At 41.5% G+C, this 27780-nt stretch overlaps 2 protein-coding genes across 2 annotated transcripts; one reads left to right on the top strand and one right to left on the bottom strand.

Moving 5' to 3' along the window:
* Positions 1-242: 242 nt before the first annotated feature.
* On the top strand, positions 243-12186 carry ENOSF1 (enolase superfamily member 1; the record flags this gene model as incomplete). Its single annotated transcript, XM_082329005.1, is given in 12 exon segments — positions 243-311; positions 699-776; positions 4331-4418; positions 4632-4662; positions 4982-5025; positions 5111-5176; positions 5179-5192; positions 6553-6605; positions 6712-6799; positions 7908-7960; positions 7962-8052; positions 11959-12186. Coding segments are annotated over 12 exon segments (903 nt in total).
* A 3563-nt stretch (positions 12187-15749) lies between these two features.
* TYMS (thymidylate synthetase) lies at positions 15750-24227 on the bottom strand (the record flags this gene model as incomplete). The annotated part of the gene is made up of 7 exons (XM_082311350.1): positions 15750-16139; positions 17045-17116; positions 18560-18735; positions 19954-20055; positions 21907-22081; positions 23261-23334; positions 24056-24227. The coding sequence occupies 7 exons, from the start codon at positions 24225-24227 to the stop codon at positions 16002-16004; spliced, it is 909 nt and encodes a 302-aa protein (XP_082167476.1). The 3' UTR covers positions 15750-16001.
* Between the last annotated feature and the right edge of the window lie 3553 nt (positions 24228-27780).

The following is a 27780-nucleotide window of genomic DNA, read 5'->3' as shown; positions in this document are numbered from 1 at the left end:
ACATGGCCATGCAACTAAATTGACTGTGGCCACCCAGATCTGGGTGCAAAGTGAATGGTTCCATGCTGATACTTCAAATTCATAGACTGTCGGAAAAGATTACTTCTTGAAGTATCAGCTGAGGAAAGGGCCCGCAGTCATTCTGTTACAGGCATTTGGCTGTAATGAGGCAGTAAATTCTGCTATGCTTTGCAGTCATATGTGCTGTCAAGGCTTTCTTTAGTCACGTGGTCAACAGAGACATGGGAGAAACTGTCAGCAACTTTGGAGGCTTCCACAGAGAGCTCGCCAGCGACAGGCAGCTCTGCTGGGTAAGACGCATTGGGGGTGCTGTTGTGAAAAGGATAGTAACAAACATGTAAGGTGTGCATTTTCACATAGTATTTCCATTTTTATTCTTGGCAATTGGGAACATATCTGGTGCTAAGGCAAGCCAGTGTGAAAGCAACCACTCAGAGAGTTCCAGGTGGGTATTTGATGCAAGTTGCACATTTCAGCATCAACTTCTTTTGTAATTTTTAACCAATATAGATTCCTTCTTTTTTCCAGTATCAGTGACTTTTCCCCTTGCTGTGTTATCAACAGTGCTGTCTTTTAACCTCCGGTGAACAAAATACCATTTAACAGAAACTGAGACATCGGCGCGTATCAAACCACTGTGGATGACACTGGTGGATGTACATTTGTCTGCTCAACAGACTGGACCAGAGAAGGGTGCTGTGCACTTGGCCATAGCTGCTGTCCTGAATGCTCTGTGGGCCAAGCAAGAGGGAAAGGTAATGCTCATGGGATCTCAATCTAAGAATACTCATTAATTCAGAGAGATTCCCTGCTCCTGGTTGCCCTCATTTGCACATCTGGTCTTGATTTTGCAGTAATTTATACATATGTTTAGCTTTCAAATATCAAATAAAGTACAGGCATCGCCGAGTTCTTGGAGACTCCGCACATGCTTAATTTTTGCAGGATGGAAAATTGTAGCAACTGCATAGTGCTTAGTGGTGGAATTGGTGAGAACACTTCAGAGTCATTTTTTTGGAGCTCTGGCATTTCTGAAAGAAAAGGTTTTTGCCTAGCCTGGCTTATCAGATGTTTCTCTGTATGCCCGTCTCTTAATTTCATCTTTCTTACTTAGAGGTTTTAATCTGAGATTTTAATCTTTTAGCCACTTCCCTACTGACTATGCTGTTGATCTGGGATCCAAATCTTATATACTTAGCATGTTACTGGATATTAACAATAACCTATTTAGGCATTGATGTGAGCAGCCATAAAGGCAGTGTGGTTAGAAGGGGAAATTACTGAACAAAAGATATTGTCTGCTCAAAAATATTGACAGAGAAAGGGCTGCCAGCCTGAAAGTGCGAGCCTGGGGACTAGCTCTGTGAACCGTAAAAAAACATCCTTGAAAAGTGCAGCTGGCCTCTTTGAAGTGCAGCCGGGGTATCTAGAAACCAGAGACATCCACAGATACCACCGATAAGCGCAGAACAAGGGACTGTAACGGCAATTTATCGTCTGAGAAGGTGGAGAACAGTGTGAAAAAATAAAATTGCTCTGAAGGAACAGAAAACAGTATCATCTATTGGCTGTTACAGGTGAAAAATAGAAATTAACAGCATCTATTGGCTGCTCAATGTCCTACTCCCTCTTATGTCTATGTGATATAAAAAAGACTTCATTTTTATCAAAAATGGAGCCTCTCTCTTTCTGAGAACTTCCCGGTTGAATCCCACACGAACTTTCTGTGAGGTCTTGGGCTCTCCCCTGGGATGCCTGGCTGAAACCAGGCTCTGTGACGTGGATCATTTTGGAAGTGGGACTCTGCCTGTTGTCTTATTGGCTAGGTCTGTCCTCCCCTCTTTTGGGGATGGTTGGGTCCCCCTCTGGGATCAGTTTGTTCCCCCCTTTTGGGATGGTTTGACTCCTTCTGAAATCTCATTTGCTTCATATTGTTATTGTATATATTTATATAAGTAATCGATCATAAGTATATCTGCTGTTATATTGTTGATAAGTTTGCTTTACTAATGATAACCTGTAATCTATAATAGTATACAGTAATACAGTATTATAGTAATAATAGTATGTAAGTACTTGGTTGGTACTTATCAGTTGGTACTTATCAATCAGTACAATGCTGATTGATGCTATTATTGATTGATACCATACCATTGATTGATACTATATTATTGATTAGTGATAGTCATTTGTAATAGCTTGATATACATCCATTCACATTCGCTTTATTAATCATAGATATGTTTGCTAGTGGTGACTTTTCTGGTATTTGTGGTATAATCTGTAATAAAATAAAGAAATTTAGGGGATAAAGCCTCCATGTCCTTGTGTATTATGGAATCCTATCAACCCACAGTCGCAATCTCTACACGCCTGTAGGCCAGGTAACCCCTTTGGGTCATGACAGGCAGAAATTGGCCTTTGCTCTGTGAGCTTAAAAACCCTTGTTATGGTAGAGTCCTAGTCCAGAACTAGCACTTCAGACCCTTGCAGGAGGACAAATAATACCTGGTACAATGTTGCTGTGGCCATATCTTGACAGGCACAGTTGGACATGCTTGCTGTTGGCAGTCCTTCTGATTTAAGAGGACAGAAAGAGCAAAAAGCTGTAGCTAGCACTGACTGGAGTCACTGCTGTGCGTGTTCATGTACCATGTGTCTCAGGACATGCCACCGCACTACCCTGACTGTAGAGCTTGCAGGGGAGAGTTGGCTTGAGTCCCACCGGTTCAGGTCTGCCAGCATCCACTCTTTTCTTCATTTCTGCTCTGCTGGATTGAGCCTTCACCTATCATTGCTTGTGAAAGCAGTCAGCAACCTTCAGCTTGCCAAAGTCCAAGAGCATAATACAGCCCTGAAAACAGGCTCATAAAAAAATTCGCAAAGAGACATCTTATATGTCAAAAGGGTAGTTTGTATGACGATTATTTCCAGCAAGGGAGGGGGCTGGAGGGAAGGTCACCATGTCAGATATAGCTGGTATGAGGCACTTCTTTTTTTTTCCTTTTTTAATAATCATCCCACCAATATTGCTTCCATAACGAAACCAGGTTAAGAAGGATGCTCAATCGTTAATGATTTTCAGGGGAAAGTGTCAAATGTTCTTGCTTGGGGTCGAGAACCACATTGCTTTGGTGTCAGTAATTAATTTTGTGTGCCAAATGTAAACATGCTTGCACTTCATGACACTTCCTCATAAAGAAAAAAGCATGTGTGTTATCTATCTCTTTTATGGCATCCATGTGGTTCCAATTATTTAATTTGTTTTTTTTTCTAGTTTCTGTGGAAGTTACTAATTGAACATAGTAAAGAAATCTTGTTGTATTTCCAGTCTAAAGGCAATTGGGCCCTATTGTTTTTAACTGTACTGGAAGAGTACATGTTTTGTTAGTTGGTGTCCAAACTAAAATGGTCTTACAGCTCATTTCAGACAGAAGCTGTTTCCCTGGTGGTGGGCGTTACTTTCTGCTCAGAGATGTCCTTCCCTCCCACCATGCCCTCTTCATGTGTCTACCCTCATGCAGAGATGCAAACTAGCCCCTCTTCTGGGAAGCTGTACACTTTGTCTTGTCCGGCTCTGGCATCATAGCTGGCAGTGGGAACTGATGTCTACTGCTAATAAGAAGCTGTGTATGTAAAGATTGTGCTTTAATCTCTAGGTCTTTTTCATGATTTGGCCAAGGAGCTGCTTTTCTTTAAGTCTGGATAGTTGGGGGCTTGTTTTATTTTTTTTAATTGCTGGAGGCTTTTTCCCCAAAATAACTCCTTACTGAGAACTAAAAACTCAGTAATTGAACTGTATATGCTACCATTGCCTGCTAGCAAATATTTGTGCCTAGTGTGTTGATCTGTTTGCTGAAGCGCTTAGTCATTTGGGGGAAATTCTCCTCAGTTTTAAGATCTAAAAGAGTCTGTTCTAAAAGAACCTGTTTTGTTTGTTTTTTTTTTTTACCTGAGAGCAAGAGGTGTGACAACAGGCTTGCTTCTCTGTGTTAATTTGACAGCTGGAAAGTGTGACTTGGCTTTCCTGTTTAATTTTTCACTCCTGCTTGGACAGAGTTTAAAAGGAAGCTGAAAAGGGCTTATTATGAACTACTCACAGCCATGAAGTTAGGCACACACACGTTTGACAGTGCAACACAGGCTGATGAGGTGGTTGGGGGGGGAAGGTTTAGAATATCTGCTGTCTCAACTCCCTACTTGCTTAAGACACATAGGGAAAAGATTGACAGCCATTCCTCAAGTGATTAGCATTACTTAATCTTTTTTTCATCATACTGTTTTTTTATGCTATGCTTTTTATTTTATGTCATCCTTGAATCCGGATGCCAAACAATCGCCATTCTGCATGGATTTCAGATATACTACTGATGTGCTAACAGATGAAGAAGCTTATGGTAAGTCATCTTTCCTTCAAAGCTGGACTTTGGAACACTCCTTCTTCCTAATCCTTGAGTTGCCTCATCAGTTTTGATGGGAGTAGCTCAGGAGTACACCACCAGCCTGTGAGACTAAGACAGGCTGGAGGAACAACCATAACGATGAAATCTGGAGGGTGAGGAGAAGTTGTTCTTCAGTATAATTTGATATTTATGCTTGTTCCCCTCCAGAAATACTCCAAAATGGCCTGCTTGGGAAAAAGTAAAGGGGTGAGCTTAAACAGATCTGTACCCGATGAAAACAATGCTCTGCATCTCTTAGAGAACAGCTAGGGGACTATGTTGTTTGCTAGCATCTTCTCATGTGTCCCAGGAGTGCTAAGTCAGCCATTTGGTTTGTGCTACATTGGTGACTTTTTGCCATATAAATCTTTGTGTTGGGTTAGCAAGATTGTGCTGTTCTCTGCTTCTTCCAAGGATTTATCTGATTTGCAGTTCTCTTGCAAAGAAATAGCTAGGGAGAAGAAGGAAGGGCTTATTCAGCAAAATTGATCTATTTGATTAAAATTATGGGTTTCAAGGAGAAAAGAAGTCAAAACACCTCCACTCTTCAGTTTCCTCAAAGGTCAGTCTTTGAGGGACTATTTCACAAAATAATCCTCTCTTGAATAAAACGCAGCCTTACTTGAAACTATCCTCATCTCCTTCAGAAGAGCAAATGTTGAAGCATGGATATCTGGCTTATACAAGATCCTGTGCCTGTCTGGGCTCCTCAGACAGCAGTTAAAACAGGTTTGAATGTTCGGTCTTATAATAGTAAGATCTTAAATGGCATGTGAAGTGGGGAAATGCTAACAGATGATGATTAATTCTCACTGTTTGCTTCTAAACACTTAAAAGTTTTGCTGGACACAGTAAAAATGTAACATTGCACTACATACACTTTGGGAGGTAAAAAGCAGGCCCAATGCCATTTAAGTAATTTTCTCAGTAAGGCATAGTGTTACAGTCCCATCTATGATCAAGGATATACCCAAGGAATACGAGTATTGAGAACAAGATATTAAGGTAGAAACAGAAGTCTCTTTATGTTGGTATATTGTATATAACAGTGAGTTTGCACGGGGGCAGCTGTGTTGGTTTAAGCAAGAAGCTTATGCACATAGGGATACTCAGGAGAGTGATATGAATTAACCAAAAGTGTGATCATTAAGAGTGTAAATGAAAACACATAAAATCTGTGCTTGGATGGCTATGTTCAGAAGCACAGTGCCCTTAACATGCAGTAACTTCATAGATGAGAAATGGGGATGTCTCCTTCAGAGACAACATGAACCTCAAAAGTTTTATAATTGCTGGTTTCTTCTAGAACTTCTGGTTGCCTTGGCTTCGGGGGATACTCTGAAACTGTCAGCAGCAGAGGGCCCTTACCTCCCTTTGTAAAGCAGCACCCTTATTGCCAGAGAGAGCTGCAAGTGCTCGGCTTTCTGTGAAATACTGTGAAAGCTTTGGACAGTTTGTTGGTGTCAGATTTAGTTAATACAGCTAGGATTTCTCTTCTGGGAAATATACACCTTGGTATATCTAGAAATAGTGTTGCCGAGTCATGGGATCTTCGTACCTGGACAAGAAAAATTTATCATATGTTACAGTTGGCTGGGTTGAGGAGTTTGGTTCAGCTGGATGTTATTCATATATCTGATCTCATTTTCTGATGGTTTTCTGCTACCTCCTAGGAAGAAATAAAAGGCTTATTCTTATTCTAAAAATGTGAAAATTAATATTATTCCAGATGCAGTGTGGTAGAGTTATTTGGAGATGTAGAATTGATGTAACTTTGCTTGCAGGTGCGCACATAGGCCTCAGGAGAAGGCTGGACAACGTATAGTAAACACTTGTATTGAGTATTCTTCTTCTGTGCTTTATGCTTTGAGCAGATGGACTAGGCCTAGTCTAACTCTTCCAGGTCTATGATACAGGCAGTGATGACTTTGCTTCTGTATCTCTCTCAGACACTTCCCCCTTTTACTACTGCATAATGCTGCATTGCAGGAAAACAGCAATGGTATGGCAAAGCTGAGGGCTGATCACAAACGAAGATAAACGTATTTCCATTGATTTATGAAAAAAAACAGTGTTGTTTTATTTTCAGAGTAGGATGAAGCTTACTCACAAGGGAGGAGAAGCAATAAGAAAGTTCTTTCTGTAAGACAGTGATGCTGAAATTGTAAATTCTAGTTTATGGATTCCAGTTTACTGCTGCATTAATCATTCAGAAGTGATCCATATCTTGTTCCAAATATGCATCTAGGTTCAAAGTAAAGGTGGGTGCAGATCTGCAGGATGGTATTTGCAGATGCAGATTTATACGAGAAATGATTGCTCCAGACAAAACAATGGTGAATATCTCTTTTTGCTACTATACTATGTTATTTTCTATTTAAAACCATTAGATGAAATATCTCTCCTTATATACATTTCTTGACAAATATTTTTTCTTCCTTCTTCAAATCTTAAATAATGATGGCAACAAATGTTGATATATATCAACAAAGAGCAGTATTGGATGTGACCAAAGTAGGTGTATTACTAAGAATTTTATCCTGTATGTCTGTGCCAGAACTTCCATTCAAGTCTGCGGGGGAACCCCACTTCTAGACACTTCTAGAGTGTCTTCTAGAAGATTTAAAGTGCCTTTTATATCAAGGGAGGCTTCCAGAGGAAAGCCTGTTAATATTTTTTCACCTCTGTTTAGCCAAAAATAAACTGGAAAAGAAGTTTTTCAAACTAAAATATTTGAATGAAAAGGAATAATTAGATGGAAGTCACACATTTTGATTTGGAAGTGTTACTCTGTTGACTGCTATGGGCTGGTTCTTTGCCCCATGTGTTCCCTGACACGCCACAGCCGCCAGCCTACTCTTGGTGCTGCAGTGCAGCACGAGGCTTTCATGAGATGCCATATATCATGAAATGCTGAACCAGGAACCCTGTGAATACAGGATGGCAAAGAAATGAAGAGCCTGCAGAGGAACTGTGGTGTCATTGTCAGATGTTTCAGTTTTTGTAGGGAGAAAAATTCTCCCTTGTGTGGGAGAGAAGTGCTGCCTGAGAAACTCATCTTATTAAAACTAGTGCATTTTTTTGTCAAGAAGGTTTTCTGCTGAAAATTTTAGGCAGCCATGTCCATGTTTTAAGATGCTTTACTCAAGTATATGCTGCCAAGATACACTCATTCCCACAGAATACTCTGCTCTACTTCCTACAGCTCCTAATCTGCTTGGTTCAAACCTAGTCTGGATATTGCTATAGTCATTGTAACTCAGTCTAAGTGTGGCCAAAAGTACAATATGGACAGAATGGCAATTCCAGCTTTTCATTTCCTTTCTATATTTCCTGAATTTCTACCACTTCATATCAATTTTGCAGCTCTTTTTATGAGAGTTTGACAGAAAAAAGTCAATAGAATCCTTCAGTGTATTTAATTCTTATTTTCCTTATCCCCAGATGCTGAATGCAAACCAACAATGGGAAATAAAGGAAGCAATAGATGGGTCACTAACTAGCTGAGTTTAAACCCTCGTGGATTAAGGAGCCAACTTTTCCAGATGAGGATATGCATGTCCAGATGGGAGATGCAACCATTCCAACAGTTGGAGAGTTAATTTTTTTATTTCAGTAATAATACAGTGACTCCAGCCAGTACTGTAGTGTAATATTGATACTGTTCCTTCACATATTCAGAGTTCAGGCTGAACTAGTTATTCAGAGTACCATTAAATGTATTTGCTACGAGACCTTGACTCACATTCTGCACCTGTATTCCCTTAAGTTTAAAGAAATAGTTTGTTTCTAAAAAAAAAAATACATAAAAGGACTGTAATGCCTGCATGAGGAAGGCAGCCAACATTTAGGATGAAATGTGAATGGACTTTTTTTTTAAAATGTGTGGTTTCCAGTGAAACTGGAATTTCGGTTCAGAATTTGTGCTCCCAACACACTATACTTAGCAGCACTGTTAAAACCCCAGATGTATAGTGTGTGCATTTCTTTACTGCTCCGCACACCCTGCTATATAATTCTTTACATTGCCTGTGCAGCAGAGAAAGCAGAAAAAAATCAATAAAAAGTTTTATAATGTGTGTTACATTTTCTATAAAATGAGTAGAAAACAGTATGCTGAATCAACTGTTATTCCATCCTTTATGCTACTGAGTAACTCCATTAGGAATTAAAAAACAGAAGCAATTCTTGAATGTTTGTTATTTCCTTGCAGGCCTACAGCTGAAAATTACATGGTATCTATTTCAGCTATTCCCTGCCAAGGTTGCCTCCCCTCACCTTATCTCCCTGGTTCATTCTTCCCACACACAATTTCTGTGAACCACCTGGAAATATCTGATTTTTTAAATTATTATTATGAGAGTAACTACTAAAATTTCATATTGTCACCGCAGTGAGAAATATGAAACAATGCATCTGTGGTCATTATTGCACATATGAAAGGTAGAGAAGCAAGGCACAAAGAGTAAGCCCATGCTGCTCCGTGGAGCACACTGCAGCTCCGTGAGGCAACTTGGATAACATCTGTGCAGAACAGTGTAGGCTGGACAATGCCGTCTGTAGAGAGCTGCAGGGCTGCTGAAGCTGATATCCCCTGTAGCCCAAGGATAATTACCACAGCTCCCATTTTGCTCTGTGGGTTTGGTGCTTAACCGAGTGTTTCGCTCAGCACTGCAGTGCATGTGTAGACATGACCTTGCTGTGGCTATACGGAGTGTTTTTTAGAGTGGAGAGGTTCCTGGCTCCTCTTCTTGTATCAACTCTATTTGCGCTGCACTAACTCAACTGTAAAGATCAAAATCCCAGAAAATCATGCTGTTAGCAAGCTGTAGTTCACCCTCTCAGTGGCACCAGGGGCACCGCCGGGGGCGCAGGGAGGGCTGAGGAGCCAGGAGCCGATAGCATGGCTGGCAGGGCAGGTCTGGGGGCAGCAGCCAGGCTCAGCCGAGAAGGTTGCCAGATGAGGTCATGGTGAGGAGACAGCTCTGAGGGCAGGGTCTGGCTCAGTCACCGGGACCAGGGTCAGACACAGCCCAGGGGCTGCCAGCCTGTCCATGGTGATGAAGTCGGGCCCAGGTCGAGCTGCGCTGTCAGCCCGCGGTTCGGGGTCCGGATCAGTGAGGTCCATGGCTTGGCACAGCTGCAGTGCGATGGGAGACGGTCACACCTGGGGGTGGCTCAAGCAGGGACTGGGGGCCACGGCCTGAGCTGAGATGGGTCCCGAGGGCAGGCATCAGGCGGGGAGGCCTCAGTGAGGCTGGACAGGGCCAGCAAGGCCACTCCTGCCCTCGGTGCCCTGACGGCAGCTCCCCCCCAGAGGAATGTGTTCTCCCACCCGACAGAGATCTGGGCTCAGATGGGACTTGCTGAAGAGTGATTTAATGGCTGTGGGGTGAAGGGGCCATTTCAGGGGACACAGAGCCAGGGCAGGGACAGGGAAATGGGAAAGGGACATGGCGGGGGGGATTGGAGCCAGGTGGAGGGCTCAGGCAGACCCTGAGTAGCCCCAAAGGCTTGGCAGGCTTATGGGGGGGCGAAGGGGGGATTCTCAGATGGCCCCTGAAGAGCCCCGAAGCCCCCCTGTGAGGGGTTCACTCAGACACTTGGGTTTAGGCAGGGGTCGGTGCTGTGGGAGGGTGAGAGCCCAGAGGCAGGCCAGGTTTGAGGGGAAGGGCAGGCACAGCCCAGGGTGTCTCCGGGCAGGGCCATGGCAGAGCAGGGCCGTGGTCAGGAGGCCAGGCCGGGGTGTTGGTCCGTGGCCAGACACATCCACAGCTGTACCGCAGCTGGAAGCAGGTACACCTGCAACGCAGCCCAGGCAGAAACTAAGGCCCATGGGCAGAGAGTGTGGGCCGCAGGTGAGACCGGTCAGGGTGAGGCCTCTCAGTGCCCTCAGTGCCCTGCCTGGCCTTAGGAGGAATTTGGCCAGTATATATGCAGCTATTTTATAAGGTTTAAACCTTTCCTTTCCCCCAAGGAAACTCGATGCTAGCATTAGTAGTAAGTTGCTGCCATCAGCTATATTTAAATATTTCTCACATGAAATACTTTTAATGAGTCCAAAGACCAGAACTAATTCCCACATATATCATAAATAGCGAGGTGTCAATAGACAGGCTGGTACCTTTTAGAATACCAGTCTCCAACCTAATGTAAATTGTTTTTTATTGCACCCATCTTTTTGCCAAGTCTTAACACCAAATCTACAGAGCCAAACAATGTGAATTAACAAATTCTCAGTTCTCTGCAGCAATTGGAGACAACAGTGACTGCATTAGCATAGCTTCTCTGCTGCCAGTTTCTCATGCCAAGCCCTGCTATCAACATATTTCATTGTGCTTCTCGCTCTCAGCTGTTGTCTACCAGTAGATAGGACACTTAATTTGGGAAGGGGGTGTTTTATAATGAACATCTATTAGGACAGGATTGAATTACCCATTAGTATAGTCTTGCCTTACAAAGTAAAGGCCAATCTTGAATATTGGCTTTACTTGATGGTTTGTATAACCTTCTTCTTTTCACCATAACATCTGAGAACGACATAGTCATTTAATGTATTTATCCACAGGGTTCCCCTGCGAATAAGGGGAGTACTATTATCTTTACTACACACACGGGAAATTAATGAGAGGCCTGAACTGACTGAACAACTTAGCCAAGCTCCAGACAGGAAATCTGTAGCACAGCTAGAAATTGAATCCCGACTCTCATCCAAGTGTATCTTGTCTGCAAGGCCATCTCTCATCTGGCTGGACTGGCCTCCAGAAGAAGGAATGATTTCCTACAGCAGAATCACTGCTATATTCACTTCAGCTGTCTCAAAATGGGAATAGCTCCTCATTATATAGGCAAGCACATCCCAAAGCTGTGCAGTCCTGAGCGTGCTGAAGTGGGGCCAAGACAGTCCAGTCCCCAGTGTACCCCAAGTTCCTGCCTGGGGACACGGTTGGGTGACCAGAAGTGAGTGAGTTGGCTCCTAAAGGAGTCTAAATCCTAAAAAGATTTTGAGGCAGTCTGTGAGGCAATTATCTAGCAGAGCTGCCTGATCAGTTTGTGTGATCATTACATACTGGTTTCACTACAAACTTGGCCGCCTTTGCGTAGGTTAAGCCCCTGTCCTTGACCTGGAATGGAAGAGCCATTTTCACTTGGTATTTTCGCTTCACTTTCATTTATGCAGTTCAGCATCCACATAAGGGGCAGTAAATTCCAAACTCATTCCAGTACGACTATGCCTTTTGGCACACAGTGATTTTTTTTCAGTGTACCTCAGTTCCTTCGGTCAGATGTAGTGCTCTTAACATTACAAGTATAAGATGATTATTTTTAATATTGGCAACATCCTTGAACTTCAATTCATCCAAATTCTCATGTGATCCCTCATTCAAATGGAGTAATTAAAAGAATTTGGATTTATTGAGACAAACAGGAGGGACACTGTACAAATGTTTTACTATGAATTGCCAGCAGCTCTTGTAATACGCTAATTTGGGAGACTTCAGGTCTTAACTTTTCATTTTTTCCCTTACAATACCACAACAGAGTGATACTTAAACACCTTCTACAAGCTAAGGCCTTGAGTTATCTCCAAATTGACAGCTGCAGGCTGGGAAGTGTGAATGAAAACTTGTCTGTGTTGCTGATGGCCAAAAAGTTCCAGACTAAGGCTCTGCAAAATGCAGCAGGAATGAGAAAATCTTTCTCTCCCCACCCTCCAAGCTAGTCTGATTAGTTTCTTCAGCTGTCATGCTTGCGAATTCTGAGCATGAGCTTGCATGCGCTGCTGTAATTATCTTTGTTTCATCTCATGCTATAGGGCTGCACCAAAGGGCTTTTGATGTCTTGGTACTGGGCACAGTCTTTCTCCGGTACAGACTTGGGGGTCTCTGTGAATTTGTCCAGCACTTGATAATATTTTATTATATCCCAGTATCTGGAAACATTGAAAGCAGGTTATTTATACAAAATACTCCAGTAGCAATTGACTATGGTGATCATTCTTTTTTTTTTTTACTTAAAAAATATGTTGTTACATGGTGGTCCCAGCATGCATATGTCTTGTTACCCTAGTAGGCCTCAAAGGGATGTTAGAAGCGTGGATTAAACTTCAAGCAGGTGAAAGTGAACAGTTTGTGGTTTTGATAAAGGTACTTGAAACCTGGGCTGTTGTGTCTTCAGACACTTCACAGATCCCAGTCACTATGGTGGCAAACTCACCAAGTCAGACTACTTAACAGACTATTTATTGATTTTGATGGCTGATCAGGTAGGGGTCTGTCTCAAAATTCAGAAACAGATCCTTCTTTTCTGACCTCTCATCTATCACGATCAGATAACCAATATTCTTTCTGGTATTGCAGTAAGGCCAATTTTGCAACGTATCATAACATGTCAGAAATAACGTGGGTTACAAAAGCTTGTCTAAGAAGGTAGAACATACAGGGAGTTGGTATTGGAGCAAAGCGGTAAGAAATTTCTTTGCTGTCTCCAAGTTGATTGAATTGCCCTTGGAAAGTTGGGAAATGATAAAAGGATGCGTCCGGAGGAGGAATGACAGAAGAGAGGAAACTCTTTAAGGCCAAATCGTGAGGCAGGATGAGTGCAGCCGTCAGCAGGGCAAGTGGCAAGGACTCGGAAACGGTATGGATATGCAGAGCTGGTAGGGAACTGACTTCTGATGCCACTTGTGCAGCTCTTTTAAGTCATCAGCTGGGGAGTGCGAGGGACAGGGAGCTGCTGGGACAGCTTATTCATCAGGAAGTCAGTCCAGGAACGCCCCCTTCTCTCGGTAGGCTGATGGGTTTCTTTCATAGCTTCCCAAAAGGATCTAAGGATGTCCCGTGTTTTATCTAAAATACTGCTCTGAATATAGCTGAATATAGCCTGCAGTCATACTAGTCATCTTCGCAGCAGTGAACAGTCTTCATATTCCGAAAATCAAAATTCCTCGAGTACCTCCTGTTTAAGTCTATATATTCAAATGCTTTGAATATGCATATTTTTTGCTTGAAATCATAGAAGTCTCATACCTATTAATTTAAAATGTGTATTTTCACTTTTATTCACATTAAAGTCTGCTGTGTAAAGTCTGCTTTTTACATCTTTGTGATCTTTTGAGCAGCATAAACCTTCTTGGACTTCAAGGTACAAGATTCATTTCAACAACTTGTATTGGTAGTAAATTGTGCTGATAAAGGGGAACAGTGAAGTTGTAGTTAATTCTTATACTGAAAAGCAGTAGCTCTTCCAGAGCTATATATATTGGTCTGTTGAAGCACGCTGTGTATGTCCATATACCTATGTGAGAACAGACCATTTGTCATGTTTCATGAAGGCAATACTTAAAAGGGTTTTTTAAATCTTCCTTATGACGGGACTAACTCCTCTTTCATTTATGAAAGGAAGTAAATGATTCCCATTCTAAATTCTTCTCTTGGCTGGGTATTCCTGTCCTGGTTAACTTCACTGAGACTGCTAATTGCCACTGGTCGGGCCCCGAGGCCAACATTTCTTTTCACATCTTCTCTGGCTACACTTGCTAAAATGCCCTGCAGATTCCATCTTATCTGACCTGTCACATAAAGTGGTTTCCAGCAAAAGGAACTTAACTTGCTAAGTGTAGGCAGAACTGTTAAGTGAAATTGCATCTTAAACTGTTTTCTTGTACGTTAGAGGACCGTAAATACACTCAAGAACTTTTAACTTATGAAAGTCGGCACGTGGTAGGAAGTTGCTGACAACCTCCAGCTGGGAGGCTGCAGATGACACCTGGAATATCCATATTGGTGGCTTTAAAATATAAGAGTAGTAGAGCTGAGATGAAATTTAGTAGAAGGAGCACGTGACGTGGCTTTCAGGTCTAGTAACAAGAATACTGCTGCTATCTGTGAGTTCAGTAATTTGAAAGAAGGTAAAACCCAAGTGTGTTTAACTACAGGTTGGCCACTGAGTGTCCGTTTAACGCAGCCTCAGAAAGATAGGTTTGATCCTTCCATGTATTGAGTTTCTCATATGATCTCGGCTGAAATAGCACATAGTCTGATCATCTCTGTTCAAGAAAGATGGACTACAGAAGAGAGAGGAGAACGTTTCTAATAAACGGCGGCCTATTTACATTCGATGCACTTTAAAAAAGGTAATGACATCCTTTTTCTGCCATTTTGTTGTGTTGGGCTAAATGTCAGGAAGAGAACAACCACTTATTTTTGGAGCACATGACATGGCGCTACAAAAAGTTTATAGTCTCAAGATCAGTGATCAGTATAATGAAGATAAGTATAATGGGATTTGCAAATGATTTTGGTGTAAAATATGCTTTTGAAAGTTATGATCAGTTTGGTTTAAGAAAGATGCAACGGTCCTCTTATGCAGGCCCCTGAATCAATGGAATCAAAGCACAGTTTTTCAAATTCTTAGAATTATCCCAAATTGTATAATTTTACAATGATATTTACCAGTTCACTGACTCTAAAAATTAATCAAAAAATTACTATGCATTTCTCCATGTGTTCAAATATGTATTGAATATGCTATGTCTGAATATTAACCGTAGATCTATTCACAACTGAAGTCCTGAAGAGGAATTTTATAGGGACTGAAGTTACTGCAGAAGTTGCAAGGATAAGGAGAAATGAAAGCTGAATTCTGCTAAGATTTAATTAATAAACTCCAATCCTACAAATACTACTATCGCCAACTTTTACTGCTCCAGGCTGCAAAATGAGTCCGTATGTTTGTGGGATCTGGTTTTAAATGATGACAGACAGATTATTACTAATACTATCTGGTAACCTCTGTTTAACTGCAGTTCTGTTTGATTTATATCAAATTCATCATTCCTGTAGGGTTGGGGAATAAAAAAAAAAAAAGGTGATACAGAGATGTTATGCAGAGATTGCATTTCAGACAAGGCTCCATTAAGCTCTTTTGTCTTCCTGCTGGTTCATCTATGAAGACCATGGGAAGTTTGAGTTTGTTTTTCCTTGCTAGAACTCATCCTCCAAGATCCTAAAGTAAAACAGAATTTACCTTTGTTTTCCAACTCTTATCTACTACTAACTATAAACAAACATACTAAAATTAAATATGCATCATCCTTTCCAGAAGATTTTTTTTAAAAAGCTTTATTAAACATATACTCCTTAGAACATAATTAAAGACTTCTACAACCTTGAAGGAATCCTCTATCATACATAGAAGTTCTTATTTTCAGTACTAAATAAAGCATGTAAGCAAGTGCTACTTGCGCATAGTAACTGAATGGTAACAGAAGTGGCCACTGGTAACTGAAACAACGTGTGGAAAACTACCTCACTAAGAACTTAAAACTGGGTTAGCATCTGCCTAGTACGGCAGAAATAAATAATCACCTGTTCTGTACGACTGCAGTTTAGTACTGAAGGCAGTACGGGTCTACTAGTACCTGTTTCGTTTTCAATAATAAAGTATACATCTTTTGAAGTATATAAAAACTTGAAGTACAGAGAAAGCTAAGTAGCTTGGGTACATTTCCACATTAATAGAAGCTGGTTTATAGCATTAAACAGCCATCTCCATTTTAATAGGTGGATGAGGATTATAATCTTCAATCTGAAAGTCTTCCGCCTTAAAGTCACTGATGTCTTCAACCTTACGAAGAATTCTGAGTTTGGGGAAAGGTCTTGGCTCCCTCTGAAGCTGAAATAAAAGCAAGCTTATTGTATAAAGCTAATACTTGAAGGCAGAGATTTTGTGTTATAAATTAGATCTCATTAATCTCAATTCAGATTACACTACGTAGATTTTCCCTGCTCCCAAAGAAGACTTATACTCAAAAAAAAAACATTATAATGCAGTTAGGTGGAATCTACTTTAGTATTTTCATAGGGAGCAGCAGCATAATTTTAAAGTGGATTCCTTGATCATCCAAATGCACCGCAAGCATTTTCAGTTTGCAGAGCAATTCCAGAGGTTACAGATTAGATTCCTTCCAGAGGAAACTAAATTGGAAATTTTGACCCTGATGTGCATCAAATATGCTGCAGTTTCTCACAGGAACATCCGGGTCCAAACCAGTAACTAGTTCTCTGGATGGTTTTGAACCATATGAATGGTGAGGACATTCAGTCTGAGCTAAGTCTAATGAAATAAAATTCTGATTTGCTCCTACTGCAACAAATTACTTCCTGAAGAAAATACAGCCTTATTCAGCCATATAGTAAAACTGATTAACCTGTGAACTGACAAGTTATCCTTTTCTGATATACTACAAAGACATTTTATTTTGTGTTTATCTGTATTAGGTGGAATGGTTTTCTAAGGTTTTAGAATGATGAAGTAAAAAGTAGGGGTACAGGTTCCGGATCTCTAACTTGGTTCTAGAATAGTACACTGATGTACCTTTCAATCCTGTTTGTATTGTATTTCTGTTTGCGACCTGAGTTGAACACAGGCTAAGGTACTACAATTATTAGGGTAGAAATGAGAAGAAAAGCCACACAAATTAATATTTGCAAAATGATATTTATAATACCAAGATAACTTTGTATTGGATAAGCACTGTGGAAGATAAAAGGATACAAGAATTCAGAGTAAGTACTTACTTGAACTTTTAGAGGTTCCACATGATTCAGATATATATGAGCATCTCCTAATGTGTGTATGAACTCTCCAGGCTGAAGAGAAAGGAGAATACATGTGGTCTTCAAATAGTCAGGTTTCAAGGAAGCAAAACAGTACAATGCTTACAGTATTAATTCTTAGCATCTTACATCTAGTGTGGAATTGCAGCTTCTGTACTGGATTGGATTATCAAGACGTCCTCGCAAGCTTCAAAGGACACTATCTTCCCAGACTAATGCATAATTAATGAAAAATATAGTGAAATTTCACTAGCTTACCAAAAAATTTATCTTTGAAATCCTGCTAGAATAGTAGCTTCAGTAAATGAGTGGAGCACTACTGATCTGCTCACCAAGATGGAAACAGATGGGGCAGTGACATCCAGCTTTTCTACTCTACTTCTAATAAGTAGCACTTGCCAAAGTTGGTTTCAAACTAGTTGCCTTAGCCACTACTAAACAATGTAGTCTGTGGCAGTCGAGGTGTCAGTCACAGGCTAAACCCCAAAGCACTTGCCAAGCATCCAGATGGGTTTTGCAAACTCGCAAGTTCTGTGACTTAGCAGCCCCTGAGCAATCTAATCTAACTTAGGTAAGTTTTATCCGCTATTTTACTGGCCTCTGACCAAAGTAGATCAGCAGCCCTCGGATATATCATGCTAAAAACCACCTAAGCTGTGAGAGGAAGTGGCTGAAAGGCAACAGCTGCTTTACGGACATAATGTTAAACTTCACTTTTTCTAGTGCCTTGGCCTAATTTCTTAAGTATGTCTGCAATTGCTGTGAAGTCCCATTGTTCCCTACTTCTCTATTTTAAGTTCCCCTTCATGTTGCTGGTAGCAGGAGCATCAGACCCAAATGGCCTTGCTAGTATAATTTTTTACATGCTCTAAAGAAAAGGGGGTTTCACTTGTACAAGATTGTGGTGAATTTAAATTACTCTGCCAAATTACAAAATACAGTTCTGGATTCAGGGCAGTAGCTATTTGAGCACATACTACCACTCTACATAATCATCTACTGTAGGAAATGAAAAAAATACCCGGCTGAAATTATAGCTGCAAGTTAGGTGGGCAGAATATCCAAATTGGAACCTCGACAGCAACCGCTGAGCTACTGTTCGCTTCCAATAAAAAACACATGCTACAAAATTTAATCACTTGTATATAATTATCCCATAAGGACAAGTGTTCAGTTCAGATTTCTAAGAAGTAGACTAGTAGAACAGGTCAGTTTTTACCTGTTCAGTTAAAAATACCTGGAGGATCTTCTGTCTGTTTGACCTGAATTTAAAAATTCTTACATTGCTGGTCCTAACTGGCCATACAGACCAGAAACAATTCACATTAAATTCATGGGGCCCTTTCTTACGCATACTTCCAACAAGATTTTGAACAGTATGATCATTCTGGTTTTTCTTGGACATGACATCAACAGTCTTATCTTTTAGACCCTCAATTCTCAGACAAGATTAAGTAAAATGATTAAGTAGCCTACCTTTAGCCCTGTGACATGGGCAATCATGTATGTGAGCAGTGAATAGCTGGCAATATTGAAAGGCACTCCTAGTCCCATATCTCCAGACCTCTGATAGAGTTGGCAAGACAATTCACCGTTTAGAACATAGAACTGGCAAAGGGCATGGCATGGAGGCAAAGCCATCAGAGAAATATCTAGGAATTGCAGTACAGGAAGGAGGGGGGGAAAAAAATCATAACAGCATTAGTGTGTTATAAATGTAGAAGATGCAAAACCTGAACACGCATTTAACAAGACACAGTAGAGAGCAAAAATCCAACTGCACTATCATTCTGTTGCTTTTTCTCTTGTTTAAAAGCACCTGCTGCCTAAGCAATTAAGTCTGGGTCATGACAAGCTGTCTCCTGGGCTGTATGACCAGAAAAGTCATAAACAGATATTCCACAGAACAGATTTAAGCCATAATGCTGCACAGCAGTTTAGTTTTACTCACCTCAGTGAGACAGTTGATTTCCCTAAAGGAAGACATTAAGAATAAAATTAAGCATGTACCCTAAAGCAACTTCCAACTGCTTCATCTTACTCTCTTCCCATCGCAACGTGCCTCTACTGCTTGTTGAGATATAAAAGTAATGATCAATAAAAAAATAATAATCAGAAAACAAAAGATCTTTTGAGTGTTATCTACACTTAAAAGTGCAGATAGTGCATTTACAGCTAGGTAAGGAAAACTTTAACCAGGTATCTCCTGATATCTGAGAACGTTTAACCTTAAAAATAACAGCAACTGCATGTGGCATCCCCTTTCAGAGACACGAGTGGAAAATGCTGCGTGATTTTTTTTGTGCACAGATCTACTGCTGCTGAAGTTAAACATTCTCTGGCACTAGCTCTTATTTAGACGTAGCCCTACAGAGTGAACGGATATCCAGACAACCTATGCTCAAGGAGGTGGCTACAACACAAATAATATTTTTGTTCTCTACTTCTAAGTTTTTTTGTAAGTTTATGATTTATTATATGGCTAAAAACCAGTCACACTGCTTCGGTATACTCTTTGTTGGTTTTGGTTTTTTTTACCTTTTTAAAATAAGAATAGCTGTCTTTGAACAGAGACTGTATGTCAAAGACACTGGTAGCCAGGTATATCCCTCACTTTAACCTGGGGAGAAAAACTTTTAAGTAATGGTTCAAAATTTTTGAGGTCCGAACATGAGAATTAAGTAGAAGGAGAACCAAGCTTATAACCCTTTTTATAACCCTTTGGCCATTTTTACTGCTTTCCTGGTAGTTTTATTAAGGATAAGCACGGACGCCAAATGGAACTGACTCTTGACACAGCATTAGAACATAGTTTAGCATACAGCAAGATAATGCGCAACTGTGTTCACTTAAAGGCTGCTGTTCGATACCTTTGGGATTCCAAGCACACATAATGATTCTTCTGTCATCTGGATTGGTTTTGATCGTTTCAATCACTTTTTGCAACTGGTCAACTCCTTGGTTGGAGTAATCTGAAGAAAGATACCAAATAAGATCTAAGCCAGATAGATAGATTCAAGTCATGGTATTTTTTTAAAGCGCAGCCCACATCCCACTGAACAGTGATACCCAAATGACAACCTCTGAAGATTTTATTGTAACTTTGAAAGTGGTTAAATTTATCAGTTGGCACCCTCCAAATATAGGCTGTTCTTGATCTTCCTTAGGGTGCTCTAAGGCTTGTGGAATTCTCATGATGGTATTTTCATATGTCCTCCCCACCTCTTTTGTGTGCTTTGAGTACTTTAGCACCCACTGAAACAGGACCATCCCAATTTAGAACATTTTATTCCAAGCCTCAACAACTAGACATTTTTTAAGACCAAATAAGAAGCCTGCATAAACACTACATCCCAGAAAACAAAAGTTGCAATGCAAAAAAAATAGTTGGACAAAGCATATTACTTTATCATTCATAATGACTTGTTACCTAAATAGGAGAAAAGCTGTACTGGAATGGGCAAGATATTACCACCTAGTCATTCATGGTATTTAAACTAATTTGCTCACTGCATTTCTGGATTAAGATGCCTTTCTAGATGTTAAACTTGCATGCTACAGCGCTCCTTCTTAAAAAAAAAAAAAAATTATGCCCAGACCAGTAACATAGGGTGCCGGCATTCTTTGCATGCTCAAAAGGAGAAAGTTTTCGACAGATGAACAGACGCATCCATCTAGCACTCACAAGGTCATGTATGAAACCAAAATTTCCTTAGCATTCAGTGCCAGAAGGGAACTTTAATCATGTATAGCACAGGGTATTACATTTCACCCAATGACACTCGCAGGTTGATTTTTAGGCTCAATACCAGTTATATAAGAAATTCACTAGAATTAACTGAACGTTAGAATGGATTCCAGAATAAAAGAGTCACTAGTTGTTACTCATTGTTCTGACTCATGCCAGTGAATCAGCATGGCTGGTAACTAACGTTTTCTAATAACTCTTATTGCAAAGCAATACCAAATTATGGTTACAGGGAGACCCAAGCTGGCAAACAAGGTAGTAATACATAATTAGCATCTCAGGGAATTCTTCTGCCAGCAATACTGTGCCAGAAGCCTTTTCAAATGGTTATTTCCTGAAGCTAATTACCTATCCATTAGTAATGCAACTTAAGGAAATCTATTAGTAATGAAACCTATGGGGATTTATCTTCTTCATTTTTTCCAAACTATGTTATGCCTCAGACCTTTTAAGTTCAGGAACGCTAAAACATTTTAGTAAGTTTTTAGATGTGTCAGTTCACAATTTGCATCATTTGTGTTAGCATAAAACTGTTTTCTGCCAGCAGTCAACACGCCAATACTAAGTCTACTATCTGTAACTAATGTGAACTTTGAGACTGTATTGACAAAAAAAAAAACAAGAGGAAAAAATATAATTAACCATGTTGTTATTCTGAGTTAAAAATCACAACAACCAGATGGGGACAATCTTGTTTTGAGTCTTTTTTTTAATGGCAGTCCTCTAAACATTTTGTATATCCTCTCCTTCACTGACTTAGAAAAGAGCCATCAAGGCACTTCAGAGTAAGTTTAATGAACCAGTTCCACTGTAAATAATACCAACAGGTACTAAATCACATCATAACTTGTTACAGCTATTCTGTCCACATCATCATCAGCTATGGATACATCCTACTTTGTTCCAGCTGCAGAATGGAAATATCTTTCTCTTCCACAGTCTCCAATGAATGTAGTGCACTAACATCAGTTCTTGCCAGCACAACTGTATCATGGAAATCAAGACCCTGCATTGGTATTCTGGAAGTGAGGTGTCATCTCACTAAGCAATCAAGATTGTATTTGCATGTGGTTACCTGTGTGCATATCTTTGTATTCTGCTCCAAAGTGCCTCCACTGGAAACCATAAACTGGTCCCAAATCCCCCTCCTCTCTCGTGCTGAAACCCTGCTTATCCAGGAATTCACGTGATCCATTAGCATCCCAAATCTTCACACCCTTTGCAGAGAGTTCTTTGGCATTTGTAGAACCCTACAAAACACAGACAGTAAGTCGTCTACATCCTAAACCCAACACAGAAGACATGTTTTGAAACAGCTGTATTAAGCTTTGCTAGTCTACAGTATTTCTCCACTTATAAAGGATGAACAATGTGATTAATGTACTGGATGAGGTTCTTGCACATGGACAGACTAAAACTTATGAGCAACATACTAGGATGAATTTTGAAGTGCCATGCTGCTGTTATTTAATGCAGCATTCTTCTGACTTTGTGAATGCACACACAGTACAGTCTCAAGGTCAACTGTGGTATATCATTTGATACGCACATTTGCAGAGAACAAGGTTTTACTTCACAGATAGATAAAAGTAGACAAACAAAAAATGTACAGCCTAGTCATTGTCTTTGCCAAGCCACCTATAATGAGCTTAAAGTCTTAAAAATCCTTTTGTTAAAATGACAAATATGACAAAATGACCCAGAGAAATCTCACTGAGTTCTGCAACATGTCCAAATCAGCACACTCAAAAATCCAACATAGAAAGTGTTATGTTTTGGGGAGTGTCTAGTCTTTTATATTTGAAAAAAGATACTTTAAAAAAATTACTTTCCCATACCTGCACAATGTCACAACATATAAAGGAACAGTTACATCGCAGTGTATTATCTAGCTGAATTTTAATACTCTAACTACAGCTATTATCTCTATTAGATCTCAAGTTTTTGCTACTAAAAAGCCTAGTGTTTACATCAGTCTTACTTCACCTGTGGTTCTGCACTGCTTGTTTCTGTTCAAATCAACACAAGCTATCTCAATATTAAAAAGCAGATTATTAAATTGCCTACAATCCACTTCATATTATTATTTCTTATTTAAACACTGATAAAAGAGAATGTACTAAGCTTTACAACTGTGGGGTATAGGAAAATCATCAAAAGCCCTCACTATTTCAGACTATTTCCCTAAAAAAGAAACAGAAGAACTCTTCTGATTGGTAACAATGCAATAGTCTCCACTAAAATGCACAGAATGTCTTGAAGATAATGGCCTTCTGCGTGGAGTCAAAACATTCGGTGGTTGCACTTCTTCTGTCGTACGAACAGAAGCATCTGCAGTTACCCCAAATTCCTTAATCCACTCCATGCTGGTTCGTTCTGTTGATCCCACTCTCAGGCACACCACCCACAGAGACATCCAAATACCAAACCTTGATGAACCACAGCAGCTCCTCCAGCACTCCTTTCCAGAACACCCTCTTCGTTGTCAGCAGCGGAAACTGATCTGAAAGAGTTTCAGAGCGTGAGAGGTGACCAGCGATTTGTCAGGGTGAGCCCGCTTAGGTTTTTCTGCACATAGAGGGTAATGCCACCATCTGGCATTCAGAGGTTTGGATACGAAGGAAGAAGTTGGTAAAGGACGTGTAATTCTCATATTCATATGAAGGAAGACAAGAACCTGACGTTTCTTTTCCTGGACAGAGGGGGAAGGTGAATTATCTGTGGGGACTCTGACAAACTCCGCCACGAGGACGCCGCGGTGCAGCATACGGATGTATGTGCAGGCATTCGCAACAGAAAGTGGAGGCTTAAGATAAAATTCTTGGCAAAACTATTTCACAAACCATCCTTCCTACTATGCGTGAACGGTAGGAAGGACCAAGACGGGCTATCTCAAGATCTTATCCGTTTTTTCACCAGGTGACAGCCATGGGGGCGGGCCAGGCCTGGCCGTTGGGCCGAGGGAGAGGAGGGCTCCGAGCCGCCGCAGGCAGGGAGAGGGCGAAGGAGCCGACAGCACAGACCGAAACGCCTCCACAGGCCCCCGCAGCGGGCCCGAGCCGCGGCCCTGAGCGGGGGGAGGCCTCCCTCTCAGCGGGCGGCAGCGGGACAGCGCCGGGGAAGAAATGGCGTCCCTCCCCCCCGGCGCAGGGCGGCGACCGCTGGAGCCGCGGCGGGCAGGGGCAGGGGCAGGGGGCCGGGGCGGGGGCCGCGGTGGTGCCGACCTCTCAGGCTGTACCGCGCCTGCATGCCGAAGACGGAGATGGTGCCGGTGCCGGTGCGATCCTCCTTTCGGTGGCCGTGCTGCAGGATGTGCCGGACCTGCCACAGATACTGCGGCTCGCCGGACTCCGGGCCGGCGGCCGCCGCGCTCGGCAGCTCCCCCTCGGCGGGCATGGCGGGCGAGAGGCGCCCGGGCCGGCTCTCTGCGGGCCGGGGTGGGCTGCGGCTGCCCGGCTGTCCCCCTCCCGCCGGCTGCCTCTCCTCCGAGCCCGCCAAAACCCGGCCTTTCCCGCCAAGCGGCGTCGAGGGGCGGGCGGAGCGGGGCGCCACCGCCTCCTCCCTCCCTTCCTTCCTTCCCCTTCCCCTTCCCCTTCCTTTTCCCTCCCCGCCCGGCCACCGCTCTCCCCTCCCCCGGGGGTCCCTCAGCGCCGCCGCCTCCTGCCTCCGTCGCGGGGAGGGGAGCTGGAGGGGTCAGCGGGCGCCAGAAGGGCCCGCGGCCGCGCTGAGGCGGGCGGCCTCGGTCCGCTGTAAACGCCCTGGCCTTCGGCTGGGAGTCCTCCACAGCCGCCCGCCCCGGCCCCGCAGGGCTTCTCCCCGGGAGGGAGGGCTGGCCCGAGCACCGACCCCACCTCTCAGCGCCAAACCACGCCTGGCTTTCCTCACTCTGCTCCCAGCCTGGTGTCCTCTGAGAATTTTCTAGGTATACTCTCCCTGTTAGTCAAAACAGACTCTTCTCTGACTGTTTCTTCGTTACCATATCTTATTAGTCAAGCATTTTGTAACAGTCACTTATCTGTCAGATAAAGCCCAACTTTCTGACAGCTGGTGTGACTACAGGAGTTAGGGCTGCTCATCTCTCACCGTTAGGAGCCTGTAGGACAGGCATATATAATGGAGGCTGAATGGAACAGAAGACTGGACTAGAAAATGCTACTTCTTACAGCAGGCAGCAAAACCTATCTTTCCCACTAATTAAAACAATGAAATGGCCTTTTTCTTCTATAAATGTGTATACTTACTTGCATGTATAGAAGGAAAAGGTATGGTTTAATTAGGGTACAGTTGTTTTTCTATACTCATATCTGATATAGATGGTTTTGTACACTTTGAAATGAGTGCAATGTCTGTAGCAGAGATACAGTTGGAAATGGCGAATGTAACAGTGTGCAAAAAATGCTTAGAAATGCCAGCCACGGCACATGGAACCAAATCACCTAGAGCTCTGCTTCTAACTGAGAGATATATCAGTTCTTAACCTTTATTATAATTTGCAAATACCATTGCAAGCTAATGGGTATAATTTAGGAAAAAACAAACATATTTTCTGAGAAAGGATTCCCTGTTAATTATGACTCCAGAGGCGAACTACAAGCAAGAAATGCCAAAGGCAGAAGACTTACTCATTACTGCATATTCAGACAAGTCATTTAATGTACATGATAAACATCAAAAGCAACTAGAAGAAGAAATGGAACATTTTCATTGGAAAATAATATGCTACATGCATATGGAAATCTGGTTGATTCAGACTTAGCTGAATGTGCAACATCTGTAGGGACCAATCTTTAAAAGGCTTAAGAATGTGCTTGAATTTAAGTATGCAAATAGGAATTATTTGTGTGCTTACAGCTGATTATTTCCTTAAATCTTTGCATAACCAGGGCCATAGCTGGTTATCAAAGATTACCTAATTTACAACATAAATATCATTTTCTTTAAATAAATGAATATTAAGATGGATTTGAATTTGGTTTTGAATTAAAAGATTTCTACAGTCTTCAGTTGCTAGGTCATATGTCACAGTATTTACTAAGCAAAATTTTATTTATATGCAAATATTTTAACCGTAGTCATTTAACAGTTAGCTGTATGTTGAGCTTAGAGGTATTTCACCTAAGGAGTATCTACTGGATTTCAGGAAGAAGGATTTCACTCATCTTCTTTCCTAGGAGAAAAAAAAAAAAACTGATTAAACATTTTGGTTTTGGACTGAGAAAAAGATGTTAGAAAAATAAGTGTGTGGGCAATGTATCAGCGCCCTGCTGTAGAAGCATACACATATCATGTTTTTTTCTCTTTTTCCCTTCTTGTAAATCTTTCCGAGTTTTAACTCTTTGCTTTTGTCACACTTTCATGTACCCTGAATCTGTTGTGCAAACTGAACATAAAATGGTATTGTGATTTGGAAATTAATGCCACTTACTTGTCTTGGGTATGAAATGGCTGCACAAGATATGTTGAACAGAAGAATCTGACTAAGATTCAGGCTAAAAATCATAATCAGACTAAGGAAATTAATATTGTCACGTTAGGCCTGGAAGATTAGTCTTACATGATCTGAAATAGTATATATCATCAATAACTGCATATAAATTACAGAGAATTTTGAAGGAAAACTGTAGAGAAACTGTGCTGAACATATTATTTTACAAGTTTATAAATACTTTTTAAGAGTTTCTGTTTTAAATATAATATACACATAATTTCACCAATATTTATCTAATTAAAGTTCATGGTGAGGCTTATTATATTCTGTCTAAATTCTCAGCCTCTCTCGTGGAAGTGATTTCTTTCATCTTTTTAAAAACCGTGAGTCTGACCTGAAAAGAATAACCATAGTCAATATAAAACGCTGAAATTTTCTTTTCTTCATCTGCTTTGTTAATGTTGAATCCTTTTACGTGCCTCCTGAGACTTTCTGTGTGCATTCAGGTCACGCTCTATTTGCTGAGGTACCGGGCACCCACGACCTAAAGAGGAGCCGTGTCCAAACGTAGTGCCTCCTCAGAAGACGGGGGGGACGCTGCGGTGATTTGCCCGTAGGGCTTGCGCCTCTTGTGGCTCTGGCCCCTGGGAGGGCCAGCTGTGAGCGTCAGAGGCCACCAGAGCTGTGCACCCCGGAGCCCCTTGGGTTTCCCTGGATGGCTGGCTAGCCCCACAGCAGCATGATGCCACCTGAAACCACCCCATCTTTCCTGAAGATTCCCCATGGGGTTAGAGAATATGAAGCATCATTTTCCCCTGCCTCTCCGCCTGGTTCTTCCCTCCCCATCTGGAAATCTCGGAGAGTTCCAGCATGGAGAGAGGCCTCTGTGAGCCCTCTCCACAAAAATGGTTACAAGTCCATGAGAAGGATCTTTTTGTGCACGTTCCTACGAGTCAAACTGCAGACACTGTTAACATTTAATCTGAGCAGAGTGCTGCTAATGGGAAAATTTACCGTAAGACAGCTCTTTCAAGTCTTGGTGCTGATTCTAACTTTGCACTCCTTTATCATAAAAAATAGTAAGGAGCATGCTCTTAAACACCACCTAAAATAAAAAACGTAATGAATAGTGGTAATTCCAGTTCATTCGTGATTAATGAACACAAACACATGGTTTCCAATGCCAAGGCTCTAGACTATGGTTGTGAGGCAATTCTTTTCTGAAGGAACATTTATCATCACATTACCTCATCCCAGATGTTACTTAAAGATTGAGGGTTTCACAGTTAAGTAAGTCAAGTCTTAATATCATCATGTCTGTGTTTTGCAGGCTAGAACACTGATCATTTGTTTTTGTTTTCCGTAATGCTTGTGTTTGTCTCTCAATCAATGTGTCATTTCTGAGGAGACGGTCTTGAATATACCATGGCTGAATCCTGTTCCAGCTAAAGTTATTGCAGTGTAAACACCTCTTATAAAGAATTGCGTTCTGTACGGAAGGAGAAAGAACAAACTTACCGC

The sequence above is a fragment of the Platalea leucorodia genome (assembly GCF_965183815.1).
Source record: "Platalea leucorodia genome assembly, chromosome: 1".
NCBI lineage: Eukaryota > Metazoa > Chordata > Aves > Pelecaniformes > Threskiornithidae > Platalea > Platalea leucorodia.
This window is presented reverse-complemented; position numbering and strand designations above follow the sequence as displayed.